The sequence below is a fragment of the Mus pahari genome, chromosome 19 (genome assembly GCF_900095145.1).
Source record: "Mus pahari chromosome 19, PAHARI_EIJ_v1.1, whole genome shotgun sequence".
NCBI classification, from domain to species: domain Eukaryota; kingdom Metazoa; phylum Chordata; class Mammalia; order Rodentia; family Muridae; genus Mus; species Mus pahari.
In genome coordinates, this window is record NC_034608.1 from 75,967,490 (window position 1) to 75,990,995 (window position 23,506).

The 23,506-nt window shown below is 42.0% G+C and overlaps 1 protein-coding gene across 2 annotated transcripts; it reads left to right on the top strand.

Annotated features, from left to right (window-relative positions):
- Positions 1–4,728: 4,728 nt before the first annotated feature.
- Positions 4,729–21,349, top strand: LOC110336615 (histone PARylation factor 1). 2 transcript variants are annotated; one of them, XM_021219280.2, is made up of 8 exons: positions 4,735–4,871; positions 8,206–8,365; positions 9,976–10,165; positions 11,235–11,333; positions 14,541–14,691; positions 17,748–17,835; positions 19,303–19,475; positions 21,114–21,349. In XM_021219280.2, the coding sequence occupies exons 1-8, from the start codon at positions 4,824–4,826 to the stop codon at positions 21,243–21,245; spliced, it is 1,041 nt and encodes a 346-aa protein (XP_021074939.1). In that variant the 5' UTR covers positions 4,735–4,823; the 3' UTR covers positions 21,246–21,349. The 2 variants fall into 2 exon arrangements, with proteins under 2 accessions (XP_029388114.1, XP_021074939.1); XM_029532254.1 differs by lacking the exon at positions 9,976–10,165 and having other exon boundaries at positions 4,729–4,871.
- Positions 21,350–23,506: the final 2,157 nt, after the last annotated feature.

Genomic DNA, 23,506 nt, shown 5'->3' on the forward strand with positions numbered 1-23,506 from the left:
CTCCTTCTTCTTCTTCTTCTTCTTCTTCTTCTTCTTCTTCTTCTTCTTCTTCCTTCATCTTCCTTCTTCTCCTCTTCTTCTCCTTCCCTTGCTCTATCCCCTTTCCCCAGCCAGAGCTCTCTAGCTTTGTCATCCTTCTTTTCCTGTGTTCAGTGATTATAGTTTTCATTTCTATGGCCCAGAACTCCACTCTAAGCACCAGCAACCTGGATTCCAGAGCTTCAAACTACAGAAGTAGCTTTCTTGGGTTCCCAAGTTGGAGAAAACTGTTTGTGGAACTTCTCAACCATCACGTGAATGGAATAGATGAATAGACAGAAAAGATAGACAGACAGACAAAGAATGAATGTCTATGGGTTATTTCCCTGGAGAACCTGTTAACATGGAGAACACACTCTGAGATTATTCAGATTTCCAGCCTTTCCTCCATTGGGCTCCAAGGAGTATACTCAATACAAATACAAAACAAGTAATTAAAAAGATATTTTATTTGGGTTTTGAGACAACTACATAATGTATGTCTTTAGAGGTAAAAGAAGTTGTGTGTGTGAAAAAGAAAGTCCGTATGATGCTATAAGAAGAACATCTTTTATAGTTTGTTTTTATTTGTATGCATCAGTGTTTTGCCTGCTTCACACAAGTGTGTTGGTGTGAAGGTGTCGGATCTTGGAGTTACACAAAGTTGGGAGGTGCCATGTGGGTACTGGGAATTAAACCCAGATCCTCTGAGCGTTCAGCGCTCTTAGCCAGTGAGCCACCTTTCAACCCTAAGAACAATTTTTTTAAGCACACAAAATAGAGTTACACCTAGGGCACACCTTTAATCTCAGCATTTGGATGGCAGAAGCAGATAGTCTCTGAATTTGAGGGCAGCCTGATCTACATAGCAAGTTCCAAGCAGGCCAGGGCAACATAGTGAGTCCCTACCTCAACAAACAAACAAACAAACAAGAAAGCAAACTGGAAGTATAATAAAAAAGATATTTGAGACTCTATGTTCAAATCCTAAAACTACTACCACCACCACAAGGGGGGAGGAGCTCACATAGAGAATAGAACAAAAGATGAAGGAAAAAAACAGAACTGGGGTAGATAAAAAAAACATCGGACAAATATAATTGACTAATTCCTGGAAAAGAAGCAATTCCTTAGTGAGACTTTAGAGGAAATTATCAAATAAATCATGCCAGGAAAAGTTCCAGAATAGAGAAATGTGCATTATAAGACTGTATATAGCCAACCTTTTCAAGGCTAAGAAAAAAAAAAAGCCCCCCCCCAAACACATTCAAAACACATAGAATTAGGACACTGTAAATTGAAAGAAGAACTGAAAACGTAGGCAAGACAAAACCAGACAACAGGTGGGTTACATATAAAGAAATTAGTTACCTGTAAAATAAAATGAGGCAGTGTTATACGATTTCCTGTCAAGTCTTTTGCCTGCTCTTAGAACCCTTTTCCTCTTATTGAATACTTGTCCTTGGTATGAGGATTTGTGCCTGGTCGTATAGCATCTTGTTATGCCATATTTGGTTGATATCCCTGGGGAGGGGGGGGGTCCTGCTCTTTTTTGAAAGGAAACTGGGGAGGAGTGGATCTAGGGGAGAGGGGAGTTGTTGGGGGGAGTGTGGCAGGGGGAACTGTGGTCAGGATGAAATGAATGAGAGGATTTAAGAAAAGATTTAATGTCAGGAGTATCGGGAACTAAAATACTATGGCCCACGCCCTCCTGTATTCTGAGTGAACGCTATTTTCAGCTAAGAAGTTATTGCTTAAACAGGTGCATCACTGGCTGCAGGAGTGTACAGCCCCAGGCTGCTGGTTGTGCAGCCAGAGGACTCCCTCCAAGAGACCTTTACTCAGTGGGCAGTGGGACGCTGGACCAGTACCGCAGAAAAGGATTTCAGGACAAGTCCGAAATGAAGCAAAGTCAGAGCTCATTAGGAAAGTAGCGCGCGCGCGCGCGCGCGCACACACACACACACACACACACACAGAGAGAGAGAGAGAGAGAGAGAGAGAGAGAGAGAGAGAGAGAGAGAGAGAAGCTTAATGGGTGGCTGATACCCGCTTCAGTTTGCTTTCTGTTGCTGCAATGAGCACCGTGACCCATAGCAGGACTTTCTCGGACCCGCCATCGGTATAAATAACGACACAGAGAATTCTATATCGTTTGAAGCTTAGACCTTTTGCTAGGGTGGTCTCTCAGCTAGCTCATCTAACTTAACTATCTAGAACTTGCCTGCCACATCCACTCTACTGTAGTTCATGCCTGTTCCCCTCAGGGTACTCCTGCATGTGCTTTCTTCCCCTTCATCCTTCTCTCTGCCTGGAAGTTCTGCCCCCTATTTCCTGCCTTAGCTATTTGCTACCAACTCTTTATTACAGCCAATCAGTAGTGAGACAACCTCTGCTACAGTTCTAGATTGCTTTTAGGCAGATGAGCAAGGATGAATATTTTCAAAATAGAAAGCCTGGTTGATGGTTGATAGAAATGACTATACCAGAATCCTGTAGCTCTCTGCTGGTACAGAAGTAACAAATGCAAAAAAAAAAAAAAAAAAGTCATCCCAACTGACCAAAAGCTACGTGCGGAGGAAAGAGCTTATTTCTTCTTATAACCCAAGTCCACCATGAAGGGAGGTCAGGGCAGGAACTCACACTGAAACCTGGAGGCAATAGCTGAAACAGAGACCATGGAGGAGAACTTGGCTTGCTATCATGCCTGGTCCAGTCTGCATTCTGATAGGACCTAGGACCACCTGCTCAGGGGTGCCATTGCCCTCGGTGGGCTGGGTCCTCTCACATCAATCATTAATCAAGAAAATGCCTCACAGACTTGCCTACAGGCAATGTGATGAAGGCATTTTCCCAATTGAGGTTCTTCCCAGATGACCCTAGCAGGCAGCTTAGCGGCTTATGTCAAGTTGATCCCTCCCCTCAAAAAACCGAAAAACCAAAAAACAATGTAAAAACAAAAATGAAAACAAATAAACAAAAACAAAACAGGATAAGAAAGAGATGTATTTAATGTCTTTTTGTAAAAAAAAAAATCTATGGGGGGAGGGTATAAGGGACTTTTGGGATAGCATTTGAAATGTAAATGAAGAAAATATCTAATAAAAAGTGAAATGTAAAAAAAAAACCTATATTTTATAGAGATTTTGAAATTACATTGTTCAAAGAATGTAGTTCATAACCAGCCTCACAGATTAAAGTTTTCAAATTAAACGTAAAAAGAATGGATTCACTTATTTTAAAGAATCTCATCTTGTAAATGAGATTATAAAGTACTTTAAGAGGTGTACTGGTTAGGATTGTGAATGAGATAAAGGTTAATATTAAAGGTCCTATGGAAACAAACATTCTGATCCCAAGTATGGGTTATTGGCTGTTTTCACACTCTTGTTGCAAACAGCTCTCTGAAAGGGTTGTATAGTCACCTGAAGACTTTAGCCTATATTATCACAGTCTTTTCAAGTATTGTTATGTGTGCTGAAATTCTTTCAGCTAGTGTGAAACGTGTACCAGATGAGTGGGGCAGGATGATGGATCCAGGGAGTGCGACCTTTAGGTCTTTTAATTTTCTCTTTCACTCCCGCCTCAGTTACAGCAAGGGAGCAGCTGTGCACCTGGTTTGAAGTGCTCCTCAAACCCCGAGGAGAAGGCGCAGTGGTTAAGAGTAATACACTGCCCTTGCAGGACCCCCATGTCAAGTGGCTCACTGCCACTTATAACTCTGTCTCCAGAGAATCCGATGCCTTTTTTGGCTTCTGTGGATCTCTGTCTGCCTGTCTGTCCGTCTGTCTGTCTGTCTCTGTCTGTCTGTCTCTCTCTGTGTTTCTGTCTCTCTGTGTCTCTGTCTCTGTCTCTCTCTCTCTCTCTCTCCTGTGCGCGCGCGCGCGCGCGCGCACACACACACACACACACACACACACACACCTATAGGCACATATAACTAAAAAATAAAACAAATTTAAAACCAAGGACATGTTCCACAAAATGAGAGTATACAAATTATGAATAAGGAATAGAGTGGGAAGGTGGTGGAGGAGTGTGTCTTCCAAACCCTGTTATTCCTGCGAGTCAGATTCTGATTTTTAAACTCTGGGTAGAGCCTGACAGTGCGCCTTTTGCCTTTTTAACTAGCTTCGGGTGCTGCAGCTGCTGGTGGTTCAGGGCTTACACTAAGCATAGCCAAGGTTTGTAAAAACAAAAACAAAAACCGAATTGTATTAGGAATGAAGGAGAGAGAAATGAGGAGAGAGAGAGAGGGAGGGGGATGTGAAGATAAAGGGAAGGAAATGGAGGGAGGGAAAGAAAAGAGAAAAAGATCGGTTTACTTAAGTGTTAGACAATACTGCAAAAGGAAGGGAAAGGGATGGAGTGCAAAACAATCAATTCTTTAAATGAGTAGAAATGAGGAAAACGAAATGGCTGAAGTGAGGCAGCATCTTAAAGCTCTCTCTCTTGCCAGCACTATGCGTATGAGGACGAAGTGTATAACTCCTTAAAGCACCCATATTCAATAGTCTCTATAGTCTCGGTTCTGTCGCGCATCCAGCACTGGCGCTAGGCAATGGGCGGGGCCCTGGCTGTAGCTCAGGGGGCGGTGCTTGCGTTGGGGGGGCGTGGCCACCCCAGGTCTGGGAACCCAACCTTGCGTCCGTCTGCGTCTCAGGGGGCGGAGCCTGGTCTATAAATGGACGCCGCCCGAGTGGCTGAGCCGCAGCTCGGATTGGCGGCTTTTGAACCCGGAAGCAGTAGCGGGCGCTCGGAAGCGGCGGGAACGCGGGCCTCGGCTCGCTCGCTGTGGCTGCGGGATGGTCGGCGGTGGCGGGAAGCGCCGGCCGGCCGGGGCGGGGCCGCAGGTAGGCGAGGCGGGATGCGCTGGTTGTGGGGTCGCTGTGGGCCGTGGTGGAGCCGAGGGCCGCCTTGCGGGGGAAGGGCCGGGAGAAGTCGTTCCTTTCCAGCGCCAGCCGGCTTCTCCGGGCGCAGTTCCCGCGAAGCTCTGCAGCCGGCGGACGGACCATCCATCCGTCCGTCCATCCATCCATCCACTCATTCATTCATCCATCCATTCATTCATTCACTTACTAACCAGCTGATTGAAACTGGAGGAGCTTCCAGGGCGGCGAGGCACACGCGAACAAACATTTCACCTTTAGTTTTTTGCTTGGGGTTAACGCAGGTGTGTAAAAGGCTGGATTTAACAAGCCCTGGAGTTGTTAAAGACGACTTTTGTTTAAGACAGACTCTCTGTGTTGTAGCCCCGGCTGCCCTGGAACTTGATATGTAGATCAGAGCTCAATATGTAGCCTCCAAATCACAGAGGTCATCCTCCTGCCTCTGCCTCCAGGACGTGCCCGGCCACTTAGGTTTGAAAATCGTTTTTTTTGATGGCAGAGAAGAAACCTAAGAGATTCCCCTGACATGGAAGTGTCAGGGATACGGGTTCGCAGATGAGTGATAGATTGGCCAGTCTGAACTCTTACATGATTTCATGCTAAGCGTACAGTAGCTAATGGGAGAAGTTAAGCAGGGAAACGAACGTTTAACAAAAGTGACTCCAGCTATGTTTTAAACTGGGTAGGGTGAGGCGATTGCTAAGGCTTAAAAGCCAGCGGATGATGCACATAGGTCTTTTTCTCGTTGTGTCGTGTTTTCTCACAACACCAAGTTAAAAATGTGGTCTAAAGAGAACAGCCTTGTCAGGCAGAAGCAATAAGAAAGTTCAGTGAAGAGGACTTCAGCTACATTGCAAGTTCAAGGCCAGCCTGGGTTACGATAGACCTTGTCTTAAACAAAGTCCAAGTTGATGACGTAGAGCGAAGTAGTACTGATGACTTGAATTCAGTCCCTGAAGTCATGTGGAGTTAGGGAAGGGAACAACAGTGTGACCAAATACATTGAATGTAAAACCACTCCCACAGCTCTGCATCTACCCATTTGGGTGCCTTTTCCTTTTTGCCTATGCATTTCCTGCTGCTTCTAGTCACTGTGGCTATCACCCTGAAGTTGGAGTTTCCCTTGCCTTCTTGTAGAATTTGTTGTTTCCTTAAAAAGCTTTTATGGTACATCTTGTCTTTCAATATTCTACTGCTACTGCTGTGAAGAGACTCCATGACCATAAAAAAAAAAAAAAGTGTCTAGCTGGGACTTGATTACAATTTCAGAGGTTCAGTCCATTATTCACCATGGCTGGAAGTGTGGTAGCAGGCAGGCAGGCAGGCAGGCAGGCAGGCAGGCGGGCGGGCAGGCAGGCATGCTGCAGGAGGAGCTGAGCTGAGAGTTCTACATCCAGACTGGAAGGCAGCAGGAAGGGAGAGACTCTGGGCTTGGAATGGGCTTTGTGAAACCTCAAAGCCCATCCCCTAGTGACACACTTCCTCCACCAAGGCCACAATTCCTAATCCTTTCCAGTACTGCCATTCCTTGGTGTCCAAGTACTCAAACTTATGAGCTTATAAGTGCCATTCTGTTTAAAACCGCCACACATCTATCTAATCTTGGGGAGTTTTCTTAATTGAACATGATACTAAGATTGAGCCATGTTGTCTAACTGTACTTCTCTTTCTTTCATTTAGTTAGTGTTCCCCAGTGTTTGAAAGCCCTGTAACTATTTTCCTGTTAGCTGGCATTTCAACCCCCTAAGGACAGTGCCATCAAAAACAATTCTTACCCGATGCCTGATTTGTGCATATAATATGTAGGCTTTGATGATAGTAACCCATACATATGGTTGGACCCCTGAGAACATGTAATTATCAACACCTGGGTGAGAAATGCCAACTCTAGCGTCACTGGCTTGTTGAGGGCAGCTCTCCCGTGCACTGGGTGGTGTTGAGCTTTATTCCTTAGCCTCTGCACCACTAGGTGCCACTAGTCCTGCTGCGGTTAGAATGTGCAGAGTTTCGCCTGGATTCAGAACCACAAGTCTGGGTTGAAAGGAGAAATGGAGTGGAAACAATCTACTCCAAGGGATCTAGGAAAGGCTCTAAGTTCCCAGAAAGAAAGAGATTGTACTTAGAAAACAAGACAGATAACCCAAAGTAAGCATGTTGCCTTAGAACTGAGCCAGCTTCCAATAGCATCCTTTAACCTAGCATATTTACATTGCTTGGGTATGCAAATCTTAGCATTACGAAGCCTTTTCTGAAAGACGTGGTTTTTAGCTCACAGGTTATCCCCATTTTATTAGAGACTATTGATCCTTAACTCTACCATGCCTCTCCTCTCTTTTGTTTGGAATGTCAAAAGGAAGTTATCTGGTTATAAGTGGAAGGGTATTAATGATTGTGGTAAGTAGTCCAGACTTAACTATTGTTGGAGTTCCTGAAAAACAGCCTTTTCCCCCATTATTTATGTTTTAGGTTAGAATACAAAGTAATTGGTCTCATCCTGGCTTATTCATGCATATGTGCCATTGTACATTCGTTTAGTTTGTTCTTAAAGATGGTTTCACTGTATCCCACGATGGCTTTGCCAGGCAGTCAGTCCTCTTAAGTGCTATGATTGCTGGGTAATAACATTACAGGTGTGTGCCCCTATACTTAACAGAAACAGCGTTTATCTGATAAATCCTTTATATCTAGTTACTTGTGACCATTTGCTCTGGTGTGCGTGATAAGTCTGTTTAAATGAAAGGCCTGATTATGTGATGGCATCCTGGTACCAAAACGGCTGAAACTTTTATGCCTTTATGACAGCTTTACATCTTCCCTTTGTTTCTTTTTGGTTTGTTTGTTTCTGTTATGGAGAAGCACATTTAAAGACATGCTTTGTGTGAGTGAGTATTTTTTGACCACCATGTAAACTGTTCTTTGTATAAAAGAATCCCTCGGAGTTTACTTAAATATCATGAGCTCATGCTTTTGTTATTGCTTTTTTTGTTTGTTTGTTTTAACATGTTAAAATGAAGGTAGAAAGATGACTCAGCAGTTAAGAGCATGCACAGGGCTTGCAGAGGACCCAGGACAGTGCCCGGGATCAGTGCTCTAGCCTGAACAGCAGCCACATACCCCACCCAGCACAGACACACAGACACACACAGACACACACACAACACACACTTCACAATCGTAAGAGTAAATATTGAGGAAAATGTGTATGGTGCCTGGAAAGTGGCCAGTAAGCAATGTTGGTATGCAAGGATGGTGGTTGAAGTTCTGTTGGGAGGATTGAAGCTTCCTATGCCAATTTCAGTGTGAAAAGACAGTTGAGGTGAAGAAGAGTAAGTTTTCTGAAGCCGATGTCTCCAGTGACCTACGCAAAGAAGTGGAAAATCTTTATAAGCTTTCACTGCCTGAAGATTTCTATCATTTCTGGAAGTTCTGTGAAGAGCTTGATCCTGAAAAGCCAGCTGGTGAGTCTGTCTGTCTAGTATCTTTCTGCTTCTGTGACTGGAAGAGATGACAGGAAACTGGAGGAAGGACAGAACCAGCTCATAGAGAAAGTGTTTTTAGCCACACATGGTGACACATGCCTATTATAGTCTCAGCAATTAAGATACTGGTTTGAGAGTAAGTTTCAGGCTAGCCTAGGCTACACAGTGAGACCATCTTAATAAAGAGGAGACAAAAGAGCATTCCCATAGTTCTTTTTAGTGAGTGAGGTATGTAGTCAGAGAACAAGTTAATATTTCTGTCGGTCAGTTTCATTGCTGGGATGTGAAAAGCCGATCAGGAGGACAGGGTTAGTTTAAATCATGGTTTTACCCAGCAGGAGGACAGGGCCAGGTTAGAGGTTTCTGACTATGGTTAGTTGGCTCTATTGTTTTGGGGTCAGTGATACCTTATGTCATGAGGATGTGTCAGAAAGTGCCTACCTCATGTCAGACAGGAAGCAAAGAGCATAAGGGAGCAAGAGTCCTGGGATAAGATGAACCCTTCAAGGTCATGTACCCATTAGTCACACTCATGTCATTAGCTGGGGACCGTGTTTTCCATACATGAGCTGCTTTGGTTTAAGGTCATTTACAAACCATAATGCTAAAATATGCTACTGTCACCTATTGGCCAAGGCAAGCAGTGTCAGGACATTCCTTCATTTAAGGAATAAAGAATGAAGGAAAATGAACGGGTGCATATATTGTCATTTTATGACTACAAACATGTCTTAATGGGCTAGGTAAACTAAGAATTTGCATCAAGGATATTTACTGGAGAGAGAGACAGGGAGAGAGTGAAATGGCTTCAGTGTTTGTAACCCTCCTAGGAAAGCTGCAGACACTCTGAAGTTGGAAGTCTAAAGACCTGGAGTGACAGCTGACGAGAAGGAAAGGGAATGGTTTGGTTTGGTTTGGTTTTGTATCCTTAATCTATGTTGTCTCCTTAATCTGTATGTTTGTAGCTATAGCAGATAGTGTTGAGGCAAGGTAAGTGCGTGACTTTTAGGCCCGGAAGGGTGAGAGCAGCTTGGCTGGGGCTATGTAAAGGCAGAAATGCTCTACGTGTAAGCTAATGCAGTAGTAAGCTTAAAGGGGAAAGCCTAAATTCAGTGCTACATTTCTGTTCAACTGATTTCTTTTCCATTGAGTAAAAACATTTTTACAGACTTTAAAAGTGTTCTTTAAAACAACTGCTTAAGAATAATTTAGAACTGGTAGGCATAGACAGGTGGATTTCTGAGTTTGAAGCCGGTCTGATCTACATGGTGAGTTCTATAAGAGTCAGGGCTGTCTAGATTAAACCCTGTCTCAAAAAAAGTAAAAGGGAGGAAAAGAATCCTGTAGAGCTGGGTATGATGGTTCACACCTGCCGTCCCAGCACAGATCACGTGGTTCTCTGATTCCTAGGCTAGCCTAGTCTATATAAAGTTCTAGTCTAGCCAGGGCTAATAGTGCGACCCTGTCTCGAAAAGGGGGAGCAGGATGGAGAAAGAGAGAAAGGGAAAGAGCCATACCATCGTGGTGAAAGGCATTGTTTTCTATTCGCCTCTACAAAGTGTTGCCTGATAAACTTATTTTCCTTATAGATGCGCTTGCCACAAGCCTGGGTCTTCGGTTAGTGGGTCCTTATGATATCCTTGCTGGGAAACATAAAATGAAGAAAAAACCCACAGGCTTGAACTGTAATCTTCACTGGAGGTTTTACTATGATCCTCCTGAGTTCCAGACCATTATTATTGGAGATAATAAAACTCAGTACCACATGGGGTATTTCAGGTAAAGGATCTTCTCTTCTCTAAACTACAGCTGCTCTGCTATTAATGAGTCTCAGTAGGCCTTCACTGGCATCCATGGTGGAAGGTTCCTACTCTGACTAGTGGCGCCACGGTCGTTCTGTTACTCTGGCTGCCTTCCTCCTCTTTAGCCTGCGTAGGTTGAACTCATTACACCAAAGTTCCCTGATTTCTTTCTCTCTTTGAATATAAAGTTTTGGGGTTATTTTGGTTTTTTGTTTTGTTTTGTTTTGTTTTGGGTTCAGAAGAACTTTGCAGTCATATAAGATAATGTAGACCAGCAGTTTGACTTACACCATGCACTTCCAGGGGCTGGTCCTGTCATTCATTATCTTGATGGCAGTATGCCAGTCAGTGGCTCTCTGTGACTCAGTTTCCTCTCTTGCACATATTTGATAGGAATATTGTGAGAACTAAGTGAAGAATGTCAGCAGATAGGGTAATGTGAGAAGTACCCTGTCCACTTCTGGAGGACTGCTGGGACCTGAAGCTGAGGTGAACTAACAGGAGAAAGGATGAGCTGTGGCTAGGGAGAAGCGCTGCACAGAACTCTGGGGCTGTGGGGGCGGGGCGCTCAGAGAGCTTTGTTCTTGGCTTGGCACTGATGGACTGCTAGAACCTTAGCCAAGAGCCTTGACTTCTCTCTACTGGTCTCTTCAATTTAAAATAAAAGGGTGGGATACAGACATGAATAAGATGCTTCGGTGTTTTATATCTGTCCTGTTTCCTTTCACGTTTACTCCACTTTTCTCTCTTGCATCTTTTTCTTAATATACTCTAAAGTGAAGGTGACCAGGAGTTGTTTGTAATACTCTGTTGACAGATTTTCTTTACTTCTCATTATTCAAGTAAAAATTAATTAGGTACTAAAAACCTTAGCTGTAGGTTCTGATACAAAATTTATTGTAGACAGTCTAAAGATACTTGGAGATTAAGCCTAGCAAGTTTATTCTACTTTTTACAACTATGAATTTGTTTATAGACCTGGTTATCTGCTTGTTGGCATTATAAATTATGGATAGCTAAACTTTTATTATCTTTTGTTAAAACAGGGATTCTCCTGATGAACTTCCTGTATATGTGGGTACAAATGAAGCAAAGAAAAATTGTATAATTATTCAAAATGGAGATAATGTGTTTGCTGCCATCAAGTAAGGAACAGTTTCATTTCAGTTCTCTTCGCTCATTGTCCTTACACAGTTTTGCTGCTTGTCAAAACCTTCTGGAACTGCTTATTTAATGAGGGTATTGCTGGGTCCTGGGTGAGCTCTGAACCTGAAGCAGAGCATGTTCTTAGCATGTCAGACCCTCTGGGATTCATCCCCTGCAGTGAGAAAATGTGTAAGCAGTGTCTGACCTTCATTTCAGATGCCCCAGAGAAAAATTCAGGGTTTTTTTTTTTTTTTTTCTCTACTAAACATCACATTTAAACAGTGCCATTAAGAGTTCATTATAAGAACCAACAGCAATGTGGTTCAAACTGGGAAGTTTTCAGGGGTAAGGAATTTACAGAATCCTTGCAATGGCTGCTGGGACAAGCTGAGCCTCCAGGTATAACAGTTGCAAGGCTACTTCTCATCAGCGGTGAGTGTCTCTGCGGTTATCCAGAGGCTGGGCAATGAGCTGCTCCAGGCCATAGCATTGATCTATAGTTATACCAGAACAGTCGCTGCCCTGCCCTCTGCCCCTACAGGTTCTATGAAGTAGGAATACAGAAGCATGGCTGCTACTTCCCACTCCTTCCTTCAAACTTGAAAGAGTTGCTTCAGCTTGGGGTCAGCCAGGTCTGATGCGGAATCAGCTAAAAATAGCATGAGAAATGCACCAGTTTTCCGTGTAGGAGGGGTCAGAATCCAGCTGAGTGAACCAATTGGTATTGGCCACAGACATGATTTGAAGTCATTCGTTAGTAGGTATGCAGTGTACATTGTAATTCAACAGGTTAATCTTTATCACTTGAAATAGCTAGACCATGTTTTATATGACTCTGAAGGGCTTTATGCCCCCCCGACTTAGTAGTATAATTTATTATTAAAGGATTCAAACCAAGTCAGTCCAAGGTGACCGCTGTTCTATGATGTATATACAGATGTACCTGGGTGACAGTAACATTCTGTTCTTTCTCTTGAAAGACTTGAGTCTTACGTAAAATCTGCTTGGGATTTGTCATTGGTATAAGTTTTCTTTCTCCCTGCGGTTGTTGGTTTTATTGCTTTGGTTATGAGTTCTGGGGACTGAACCAGGGTCATGACCATCCTAGGCAAGTGCCTACTGCTTAAGTTAGATCCTTGGCCTTGGTAACATTTCTTCTAAACCTTTAAGATTTATCATTCAGCTTAAACTAGCATTGTCTGTATTAGAAACTGTAGTTGTTTACTGGCATATGGTCTGTCACCTGTGCTAGCATGTAAGCCCCACAAGGGCAGGAGCAGTGTCTTTTATATCGTGCTGTTCCCTTAGCGTAGAAATATATCTTTTTTTTAAATTTCTAGTGCTGGGGACCAAACTCAGGGCATTATTATTATAAATTGTTTATAAAAACAAATTCTAGAAACAACACATCTAGCAATAAGGAAGATAAGGTAAATACAAAACATTTGCATTATAAATTATATTTTATATAAATCATATAATAAAAGCACTATAAATACCATGATTGTGATTGTTGTGAAGAGGGCAAATAACAGAATGGGATGATTCTGATTTTTCATGTCTAATGCATGTGGAAAATAATCTATATTCAAAGATTTTAGTCTTTACACAACAGAAGTGACATTTTGTCTGTCTTTTGGCTTTCCTTCTCTAAAACTAACTGCTACAATAGTTTTGAACTGACGGACCTGTGGTAGTCCATACCACCTTAGTAATGCAATGGGTTCTGGGTTTTTGTTTGTGCACCAGTGGCACAAAGGTAGTGGTTGCTGTTGGTGGTACTGTTGGCACCCTTGTAAGACTCAGCATACTGACACTAAGTTAGCAGAATTGCATTGTTCATTCTTCCGTATATGTTTAAAGACATCAGCAATGCATGCCTCCAAGTGCATTAGATCTCTCTCTGCACCCCAGTATGTCCTGCATGACAAAATGGGAAATAGGTAGGAGGCACTTTTGGACATTGAAGGGTTGTGAGCTGTGAGTTGAACTTCCACTGATTTTTGCTGAGGGGTAGTGATTGACGACTTTATTTGGGCACAGGTTATGGGAGCAGACATTTTCTCAAACCAAAGGAATTGCCAATTATATTTGGTGTCATTGCTAAAATGGAATGTTTAGCAAAAATAAGATAGGAGGGGCTAGCAACCACCATGATGAGCATGACAGCTTTTCTCTAGAGCTCCCTAATAGACATGAATGAGATGTTTTTCGTGATGCATAATGGGATGGACTTGGTGGGATGAGAAGTTTCAACATGAGATTTACATAGCTTTGTGAGCTAATATGTTCTAAGTAATCATTCCAGAAGGCTGCAGAAAAATGCATGGGTAGAGCTGTATTCAGACATGCGGGCGTGCCAGTGGGTCTAACAGAGTGGCTGTGAGCACTGCTTCGGTTTGCATGCTGCACGTCTTTAAATATTATCTAGCAGCGTGTTCAGTGGCTTTGACTGGTACTAAGATGATCACAACGGCTTGGTGGAAAAGGGGTCTTGGTGGCTGCACAGTACCTTACTTAGATTAATGGAGGGAATGTCTTCTGTGAAGGACAGTGTATATGTGAATGTTACTTGAAGGCCTCCTAGCCTTGAGGAAAGGATTCATTCACATTTTTGACAGGGCCAGATCTAGTGGTTAGTAGATCTCTTGATGTACACAGTCCATGGTGGTTAAATCAAGCAATGAGGACGTGCTGATGTTTGTGGTTTGGGTCTCCATGACATGTAGTCCATTGTTACTACCCTCTGTGCCTCAGTTTCCTGATAATGTAAAGAAGAGTAAAAATGGCCTGAATGACTACTGAAGTTCCCAGTATCGGTTGCAAATAGTTCATTCCAGGGGCCTGCTACGAGGGTGAGGGCTATAAAAATCCAAATTCATGTTGTGGACAGCACACTTGTGTTGCCCTCCTGAGCCAGCCCTGTCCAGGCAGGACACCATTTATTTCTCAGTTTCCAGTAGTATGACTTAAACTCAGCCTCCGCTTTTCGATGGTTTCCCTCTCGTGTTTGCAATGAAGATACAGTCCAGGCGTGCTGGCTCTGTCTGTGCTTCCAGCTTCATATTAGTTGTTACTCCTTGTTTGACTCTGCCTGTGAGGGCTTGGAGAAGAACGTTGGAACTTGACATTTTTGTCTCAGCTCCTTGACTTCTGTGTATAGACAGAGGCCAGCAGTGTAACAATAGCTTTTGCTTCTTTTCCAGATTATTTTTAATGAAAAAACTCAAAGAAGTAACAGATAGAAAGAAAACTAGCATTTTGAAAAACATAGATGAAAAACTCACAGAAGCAGCCAGAAAACTAGGATACTCACTGGAACAGAGAACCGTGAAGATGAGACAGAGAGATAAGAAGGTAGGGTCGCACGTGTTCATCTCACCCTTGGCTCCTCCCCACCTGCACCACGTACTTTTTTCTAGTCCTGTCCTAAGGACAGCTGTATGCCGTCCCCCAGGGACTCTGGGATGTCTCTAGCTGGGGTCCGGTGGCTCCTGCATGTGCACATTGGCATGCCGCCTGAGTCCTGTAATTGGAGCCCGCTCCTGTGGTTGCATAATGCATTCTAGTCTTTTAATCTTGTTGTATTGGCCATTATCTAAAGGTAGAGAAAAGCCGCTTTGTGCTTAATAGTGAACTTCGTTTTCTGATGGCTGAGTTCTCGTTTTAGTGCAAGGTATTGTAGTGGTGCAGTTCTGTACTTCTTAGAGACTTAACTAAGACCTCAAAGGTGGTTCCCTTTCTAGAAACTGTACGGGTAAAGATTTGCTTATTTTCTCCTGAGCCCTCCTTGACCCTATCAACATTTCCTAGAGCTTGCAGTATGACAAAGTATTTTGTAAAGGAGCAAGTAATTCTCAGGTTAGGGGTTCTTTTGGGTTTTCAGCTATGAATGTCAGAGTAAGTCTACAGATATGTGAAAGAACTTGTCTTTGTGGGCATTCCTCCTAACTACTGGGCAAGTGAGGGCTGGTGTCCTCCTCCTGTTTCTTCTCTCACTGATGTCTTCTGAAGCTGGTTGGTCTGAACATGCTAAGCCATATGAAGTCCTTGTTCTTTCTGAGTTAACAGGTACTGTGCAAAGTTGTAGTACTTAGTTACTGCAGACCTGTTTCCTTCTCTAATCTTGATTCAGTGGCAGGCATGAACCAGGACCACTCAATTGCTGTCTTAGTAACTCTGTCTTTAGTCCTACAAACTAGAGATAGTTTCAAAATGTGAGTTAATTACAGCGACATTTAACATTTCATAGTCTTCTTTTACCTTACTGGTTCTCAAGGAAAATTACTATTGCTATTATGTATTCTGAAGATGTCCTGACTAGATTGAGGGTCTGTGGATGTAATGGCCAGCAAGTTCTTTGAGAAGACCCTTCCTTGTTTTATTGTTAAGAGCTGTAACTTAGTTCACAGACCTTACTGCTTTTCTTCATGTGTAAACTTCATGTTTCCTTCATGATTGAAACTTTAGTTTCTTGTTTTGCTTATTCTGACTCCTCCCAAGTCTATATTCAGTGTTTGTTTTTCATTAAAAGATAGTAACATAAATACAAGGTAGACCATTTAAAAGAAAATTTTGACTTTTCTCCTTCCCTTTTGACACTTGTTTTCAGATCCTTTTTTTTTTTTTTTAAGATTTATTTATTTTATGTATATGAGTACACTGTAGCTGTCTTCAGACACAGCAGAAGAGGGCATCAGATCCCATTATAGATAGTTGTGAGCCACCATGTGGTTGCTGAGAATTGAACTCAGGACCTCTGGAAGAGCAGTCAATGCTCTTAACCCCTGAGCAATCTCTCCAGCCCTTTCATATCCTTTTTAATTTATGTATAATTCTTAATGTTACTGTGAGATTTCCATTTAATTCATACTTTCCTATTTCTGAAAACTCAGTCCTAGTAGTATGTTGGTGACTTTGTCCTAGCATATGAGCATACAGTCTGCATTTTAGTACTGAGTGCCTCACAGCAGTGTACAGTGCAGCAGTGTTTGCGAGTAGGTGGCACCTTGGAGTACTTTGACATACAAAGTCTGTGTGAGTCATGGCATTTGCCCTACAGGAAATCTGTACAGAGCAGAACATCCCCCTTTCTTCTAGTATTTTAGTTTTGTTTTCACATTTAAGACTGAAAGCCAACCTAAGATAATCCTGTGTAAATATTAAGACATAAGGCTGTAAATTATCTTTTTCTAAACCATTTTCCACATCTGTAAATTCCTTCTGAACATTCTGCCCTCTCGTGTAGCTTAGCAAAGGCTGATGGAAGACATGGAGGGAGGGCTAATGGGAGACTGGGAGGGGAGTGGCATTAACATACCTGGGTTAGATGAAGACTTTAAAAGTAGAGGTCACTTTTGGGCTGTATTTTTCTTGTCTTAGAAGCTTTCACTAAAATACACAGTAGAATACTGGAGATATCTTACTAGAAAATACAAGACCTAGTGTCGGTGCATATTTGTAACCCCAGTACTGAGTCAGAAGAATCAAGAATTGTAGCCAGGGGGATGGAGAGATGGCTTGGCAGTTAAGAACACTGGTTGTTCTTCCAGAGGACCAGGGTTGGATACCCAGGACACCCATAAAGGTTCATCATCTGTAACTAGGTTCAGCAGATCTTTTGCTCTTTTCTGGTCTCCGCAGGCACCAGACATGCAAGTGTTATACAGACACACATGCAAGCAAAACACCCATATACATAAAACGAACAAGTTGAAAAAAATTAAAGCCAGCCTGAGCTAATGCTAAAAATACAACTAAATGAATGTAGAACTAAAGAAAAAGGGTCTAAAGCTAATGCTAAAAGAATGTTCCTCAGAAGGGACCTAGAGATTGTAGGCACCTAGAGCCGGGCCTGTTTTCATCTTTGAAGATGATTAAACGGGCCGTGTGATTTGTCTATAAAAGCACTGTTTAGAACTACGCTGCTTTTGGGGAGTTTATTAATGAGTCTGAATTTCCCAGTTCAAAAAGAGGAGTCTGAGTTTGGCCGTTTTGATGACTTCTGTTGTTTTTCTACAGATTCTACCCTATTGTCTCTTCCTTTCAAGCCTTGAGTCTAGCTAGCTAGGACTGCTACTCTGACGTGTAACAGTTCCCTAACAGTTCTGGTTGTTTTCTGACATGTCAAGACAGACTTGTAAATGACTAGCATGATTCATTTAATCCACTTACTTTATTTTATAATTACTTCAAATGCTTGACTTTTGGTTTTAAAACAATGTATTCTCCCCAGGAGCCAGACTTTGTAAGATAAATGTCTCTGGACGCTCTGCTTTGACAGCATCCAGGGTTTGTGTGTGTTGAGGTGGGGAGGTCCATCTTTTGTTCTTTGGGGTCTCTTTGCATGGTCTCTCTCTCTCTTTTTCCCCCCTTTGGCCATTTATTTTGTTTTGTTTTTTTCTTGAATTTAGGTTGTGACAAAGACTTTTCATGGTGCAGGCTTGGTTGTTCCAGTAGATAAAAACGATGTTGGTTACCGAGAGCTCCCTGAAACGGATGGTAATGTATTCCCCGTGGAAATATGTGCCTGTATGTATGTAAACATGGGGAAAGCTTTCTCTTGTGTTGAGAAATAGGTAGGTGTTAGGAACAAACTCCGCCTTTCCTAGTTTGATATTGAGCAGGCTATTTAGTGTTAGTAAGCTGAATCTTTTTCATCTGAAAAATAGGCAGTGATATTTAGTTCATAGGGTGTCTGTAATGTGAAATGATATAGAGTACTCGGTGTGATGTCACATAATGCTCCAAGCAGAGCGAATGCTTTGAAGACTATAAGGGACTTAGCCCATTTTATACGTTATTTCTTCCTAACCTATTTTAGCACCTTTGACCTAGTAATGACTGCATTTGGTTACAGTCACAAAACACTAGTCTTGGTGAACATTTTAGTTTTCATACTCCTAATACTTTACGCAGTCATACAGAAATACTTAGGTAGTTATACAGTTAATACTGTTGAAAAAGAGTCATATATTGTTTCTTTACTGTGAGGCCCCACCTCCACCCCCACCCCGTCATTCTTTATACTATATAGCTAGGACTGTGGGCATAAAATTTAAAGAGTACCCAAATTAGTCTCTCAAGGAAAAGCAAGTGCCCCTGCTTCATACACATAGCTGCCTGCTCCTCAGGACAGATGCTTTGTAATTGCCAGGCTTTAATTCTTATGTGGTGTGTACAGCCAATACGTTGGGATGTTGTGGCACAATTTATATTTCATCTGGCTTGCTATAGCTCCTCTAGTCCTCTAGGAATTTATAAAGGAACTGATGCTGGCTGAGGTGCCTGATAAATGGCTCCTGAACACTTCACCTGTGGCTAATGCCACGGACAAATGGCATAATTTAAGTTTGTTTAAATTTGTAAGTTAAGCCAGCATTAAACATTTTTATGTTGACTTTATGTTGAAATAGTGCTGCATAAGGAGTATTGGGTTAAATTAGTTTCAACTGTTTTTAGTTGGGGGGCCAAAATGGGGGAGGTATAGGAGGGGGAGGGTAGAGTGGGAGGGAGAAATCACCACATGCTCTGAGGTGCACATGGAGGTCACAGGATAACTTGGTGGTTGGTTTTCATGCTGCCTCATGAGATCTGGTAATGAACTTAGGTGGCCAGGCCTGTGTACCAGAGCCTATAATCCATAGAGCCCTCTCACCAGCCCTCTCATTTTTTAGTGTGAATATTTTAAATGTGAATTATAGATTTCTCTCACTGATCTGTCTTGTCTGTTCCCTGAAGCCAGAGATAATTAATCTCTGGGAAAGACTGGTGGCTGTGGCTCCTGGTGTCCAGGCTTCTGCTTAAATCAGAACAAAAGTAACATGACAGACATTTTCATGGCGGATTAATAAGATGGCATTAGTTGAGTTAGTAGAAGACATACAGAAAAGCCTTACTTAAAATCCCCCATTAAGGATGATTGTGTGATTTTGTAGTTGATATCTTTACATCATGGGTTTTTTCCAGCTGACCTTAAGAGAATCTGCAAGGCAATTGTTGATGCTGCAAGCGATGAGGAGAGACTGAAAGCATTCGCTCCCATTCAGGAGATGATGACTTTTGTGCAGTTTGCTAATGATGAGTGTGATTATGGCATGGGGCTGGAATTAGGAATGGACCTCTTTTGCTATGGCTCTCATGTGAGTAAAACTCTTTCTGCATTACCGTGTACACACACTCAAGTTTACCGATCACAACTTTCAGCTGGCAAGGGATGGACCCAGCTGGTATTTCCAAACCTTTGGAAGTGATTTGAAAGTAAAAGTTCTAAAACTATTTGAAATCTTATATTGTGGCAAAGGTGAATAAGCAGAATTGTTTCCTCAATTTCATATTGAACTCAGCTTGTGTATCAGTATCTCAGGGGTGTGCCATCTTTGGGGTGTCTGGATAGGCTTGCGGATATGGATGTGGAAATGTATGTAACCCTTTTGTTTCTTTTGGGGTGGGTGTCATCTACTACCTTGTCTTAAATACTGTTTTCAAGTATTTTAATTAAAATACTGGAGCGAGTAGTCTATCATTGACCCTTTCCTATCTGTAAAATTGCCTTCTCATGGGTGGTGCATGCACGCTCCTCAGTGTACCTTTGGTAAGTCACTGCTAGGGCACCATCTCCAGGCTCACAATGGCAGCCCCATTCCAGTGTCTAAGTCCAGGATTCACAAACTGCAGATGCTTGGGAGCCACCTGTAGCTAGTATTAATGCAAACTGTATGAATAGGTCAGAGGTGTGGACCTGCTGTCACTAACATTGCCATGTGACAGGAATGCCACCACTTTATAGACTATACTGATGAGCAAGACTAAGCCAGTATGCATCAGTCATCGAGAGGGCTTTGATCACAGATTAGTGTTTCCTTGTCCCCCACTTTGATTTACGGGGTGGTTCCTGACAAACTGATTCAACTGGTCAAGAACCCTGACTGACTGAGAACCCTGTTTAAAGCATCATATGGCCCCTCTCTTCCTGACTTCTAGTTAACAGTAAAAGTGTCCAAAGTGTGAAACAGGCAGAATGATATAGTTGTCACAAAGGATCTAACCGTAAATGCCATTGATGAAGTAGGTATAAAAAAAAAACAAACTTGATGGTGTGAGAATCAGATGAGGAATGAAAAGATTTGGTACATTGTATACATGCTTAAATAAATGCTATTTCTCACAAAAGAATGTTATTGGGTTCCCTGCTAGGGTGTATGTAAAAGCAATGCTGTGAAACCATTCAGTAAACCTGAGACTGAACTCTAAGCAGGGAAGAAATGCTTACATGGTAGAGAATGAGCTGAGACTAAACGGGAGGAGCTGGACAGATGGCTCTGTGGGGTAGAGCACCCAGAGGGACCCGAGTTCCATTACCAGCATCTACAGCCACTCACAAGTCAAATATGTGGTAGACATTTAGGTAAAAGACATTTTAAAATTGTTTAAAAAATGAAGTGATTTGTAATCTCATATTTGTCATACCTATTATAAGGTCTATTAAAAAACTTAACTAATAAAAATAGTTAAGAAGAAAGCATTTAATGGCACTTTGGGACAAAAAGGTTGATAAAATAAATGGACCATGGGAAACTTAAATTTGTAATGCTTCTGAACTCCTTTCAGGATTTTTTTTTTTCCTTTTGAGGTGAACAGTTGTCTTTAGAACGGATTAGGAAGGACAGGTCTCATGTTTAGGGCCGACTGGGTGGACTTTGTTGCACAGGTGTGTCCCATGTATTTTTCAGTTGTATCTGTCATTTTCTCACCCTGATGTTATGTTCTTTGCTTTTTAGTATTTTCACAAAGTTGCTGGTCAGCTTTTACCTCTTGCATATAATCTATTGAAGAGGGATCTGTTTGCAAAAATTATTGAAGATCATCTGGCAAGCAGAAGTGAAGAGAACATAGACCAGCTCGCAGGATGAACACGCTGCCCTGTTAATATAGTGCTTTGAAGTGGGACCAGCAGATGGGGCTTTGTTTTTAAGGAATGGAGAAATAAATAATGGGAACTTTATTAAAAACTTTATAATACGGCTCTTCTGGTGTTTCTTTCACTTGCTAATTACTAAGTGGTACTGCTCAACATTTTAGAAATTCTTTAGTTTCTGAGGTTCTTTTCGGAGTATGGTCCTCATTATTAACTTGCTTATAAGAGTGCTTATCCAAAATCAAATAACCATCTATTAGCTAGAAATACTAGGATAATTAAAACTAAAAACACTTGAGACTGGAAAAATGGCTCTGCAGTTAAAAGCACCGACTACTCTTCCAGAGGAACTGATCACTTCACACATGGCAGCTCACAACTGTCTAACTGGCATCTGACCCCTCACTCGTACATATAAAGAACATAAAAAACCCTCTCCTTTTAGTGATGGCAACAGTCTCAAAAATAGAGTTTTAAGACTTTTTATATTCCATAGGACCAATATGAATCCCAGCAAGATTTATCAAGATCAAATGAAAGGGAAGAGGCAGCTGTGTTTCCACAAGCTGTGCTACCTACCTATCAGCCAAGATAGAAACTGGACACAGAACATGACCATTATCTGTGGGCTGAAAATTAGCTCAGCCATAGAGCACTTTGTTTAATGTGTGAGGCCCTAGGCTTGATTCCAGAATTATTTATACAGCAATTATAATTTGGATGTTTGTGAATACAGTAATGAGGATAATGAGATAACTGATCTTTCAGTTACTGAACATTTCATTGAAGGGCAAGCTCCCTGGTATAGAATGTGGAGCCTGACTTTATCACTTTCCTTCACTAAAAGCAGTTTGAATTGAACGCTACGCATATTTAACCTAGGGATCTGACTGGAACACATTTTAAATGCCTAACACATTCACGAACCACCATGACCCAATCAGGATTGCAAGCCAACTTAAACCCATTTTCTTACTTCTTTGGGCCCAACGATGGAACGTCTATGTTAACCTTTCAAGCATTTATGTTGAACCATGCCCAAGGACATGGAATGCTATGAAAGATATTTTATAATGACCTAAATTCACGTTAGCTCAAAACTGAGCTTGTAATGGTATTGACTCTTAACTGTCCTACCATAATCCTGTCACTGATGCAGTGTACAGACCTCAGTTTGTTTTCTAGACTAGGCTTTGACAGACCTGGAGCCGGTCAGTACCAAGCATCAAACTACCTAAATATTACCCTCAACACTCCATCTTCCTCTAGTACCCCACTTTCCCAACCTGATTATAATATCTTTCACCCAGCTGTAAGGTTCAATTTCCATCATCATGCATGCCTCAACTGTGTTGCATTTATGTTAGTACTCAAAACCAAATAAACTACATTTTACCTGAATTCTCCTTGGAACCAAGTAGCTAGGTAGAAAAAAAAAAAAAAGTGTCATACTGAGGATATTTTAACCTCAGATGGCTATTTTGGATACCCATGGGACCTAGTTCTTTTTCATCTGTGTTCAAGCTCCAACATCTCCCCCATTCTCAGTCACAGAAAAATTAGCAACAATCAGAACAGACTTAATGTCACACCTTTTACATTTGTCTGTTTCCAAGATCTCCTCTTTAGCCTACATAAGGACTCCCCCCACAGCATTACCATAATTAGAAGCTATAATACCCTATGCATCTTAAAATCTGACCTCAAACTATTCTCTCAGACATTGCCATCACCAACAGGAAAAGCTACATCCTGCATATTATTTCCTGAAAACAGAAGAATCACAACTCTCTCCTGCCTAACAGAACCATTCCACTTCCACCATCGCTGCCACCATTCCATAAAACACTCAAGAGGCAAGTCGTCAGTATGCTCACACTGGCTAACTTTGAGGTCTTGCTTCACCTATCAGTAAGTACCTGTGGACTCCTTGAAACTCCTTTATTTGGTTTATATCACTGCTTCAATGGTACCTCTTTCCACCTCATGGGCAATTCTTTTGCTGTCTCATTTTACCATTGAGTCTTCTGCCTCTTCTCTGTCTAAACTTAAATCCCTGTAATGCCATCCTGTTTCTGGAATGTACCTCTCATTTAGCTCAAGGCTATTTTTTAACTTGAATCTCATATATGCATTAGTTCCTACTTGTAATCCTGTTACTAACAAATAAATGTCTTGGCTGGAGAGAGAAAGAGTGAGGAAAGGAGTGAGGAAGGAAGGAAGGAAGGAAGGAAGGAAGGAAGGAAGGGAGGGAGG

Coding starts and splice junctions, on each gene's coding strand:
- LOC110336615 (XM_021219280.2), top strand. CDS start 4,824: ATGGTCGGCGGTGGCGGGAAGCGCCGGCCGGCCGGGGCGGGGCCGCAG. Junction 4,872..8,205: donor CGGCCGGGGCGGGGCCGCAG/GTAGGCGAGGCG, acceptor TGCCAATTTCAG/TGTGAAAAGACAGTTGAGGT. Junction 14,692..17,747: donor TGAGACAGAGAGATAAGAAG/GTAGGGTCGCAC, acceptor TCTTGAATTTAG/GTTGTGACAAAGACTTTTCA.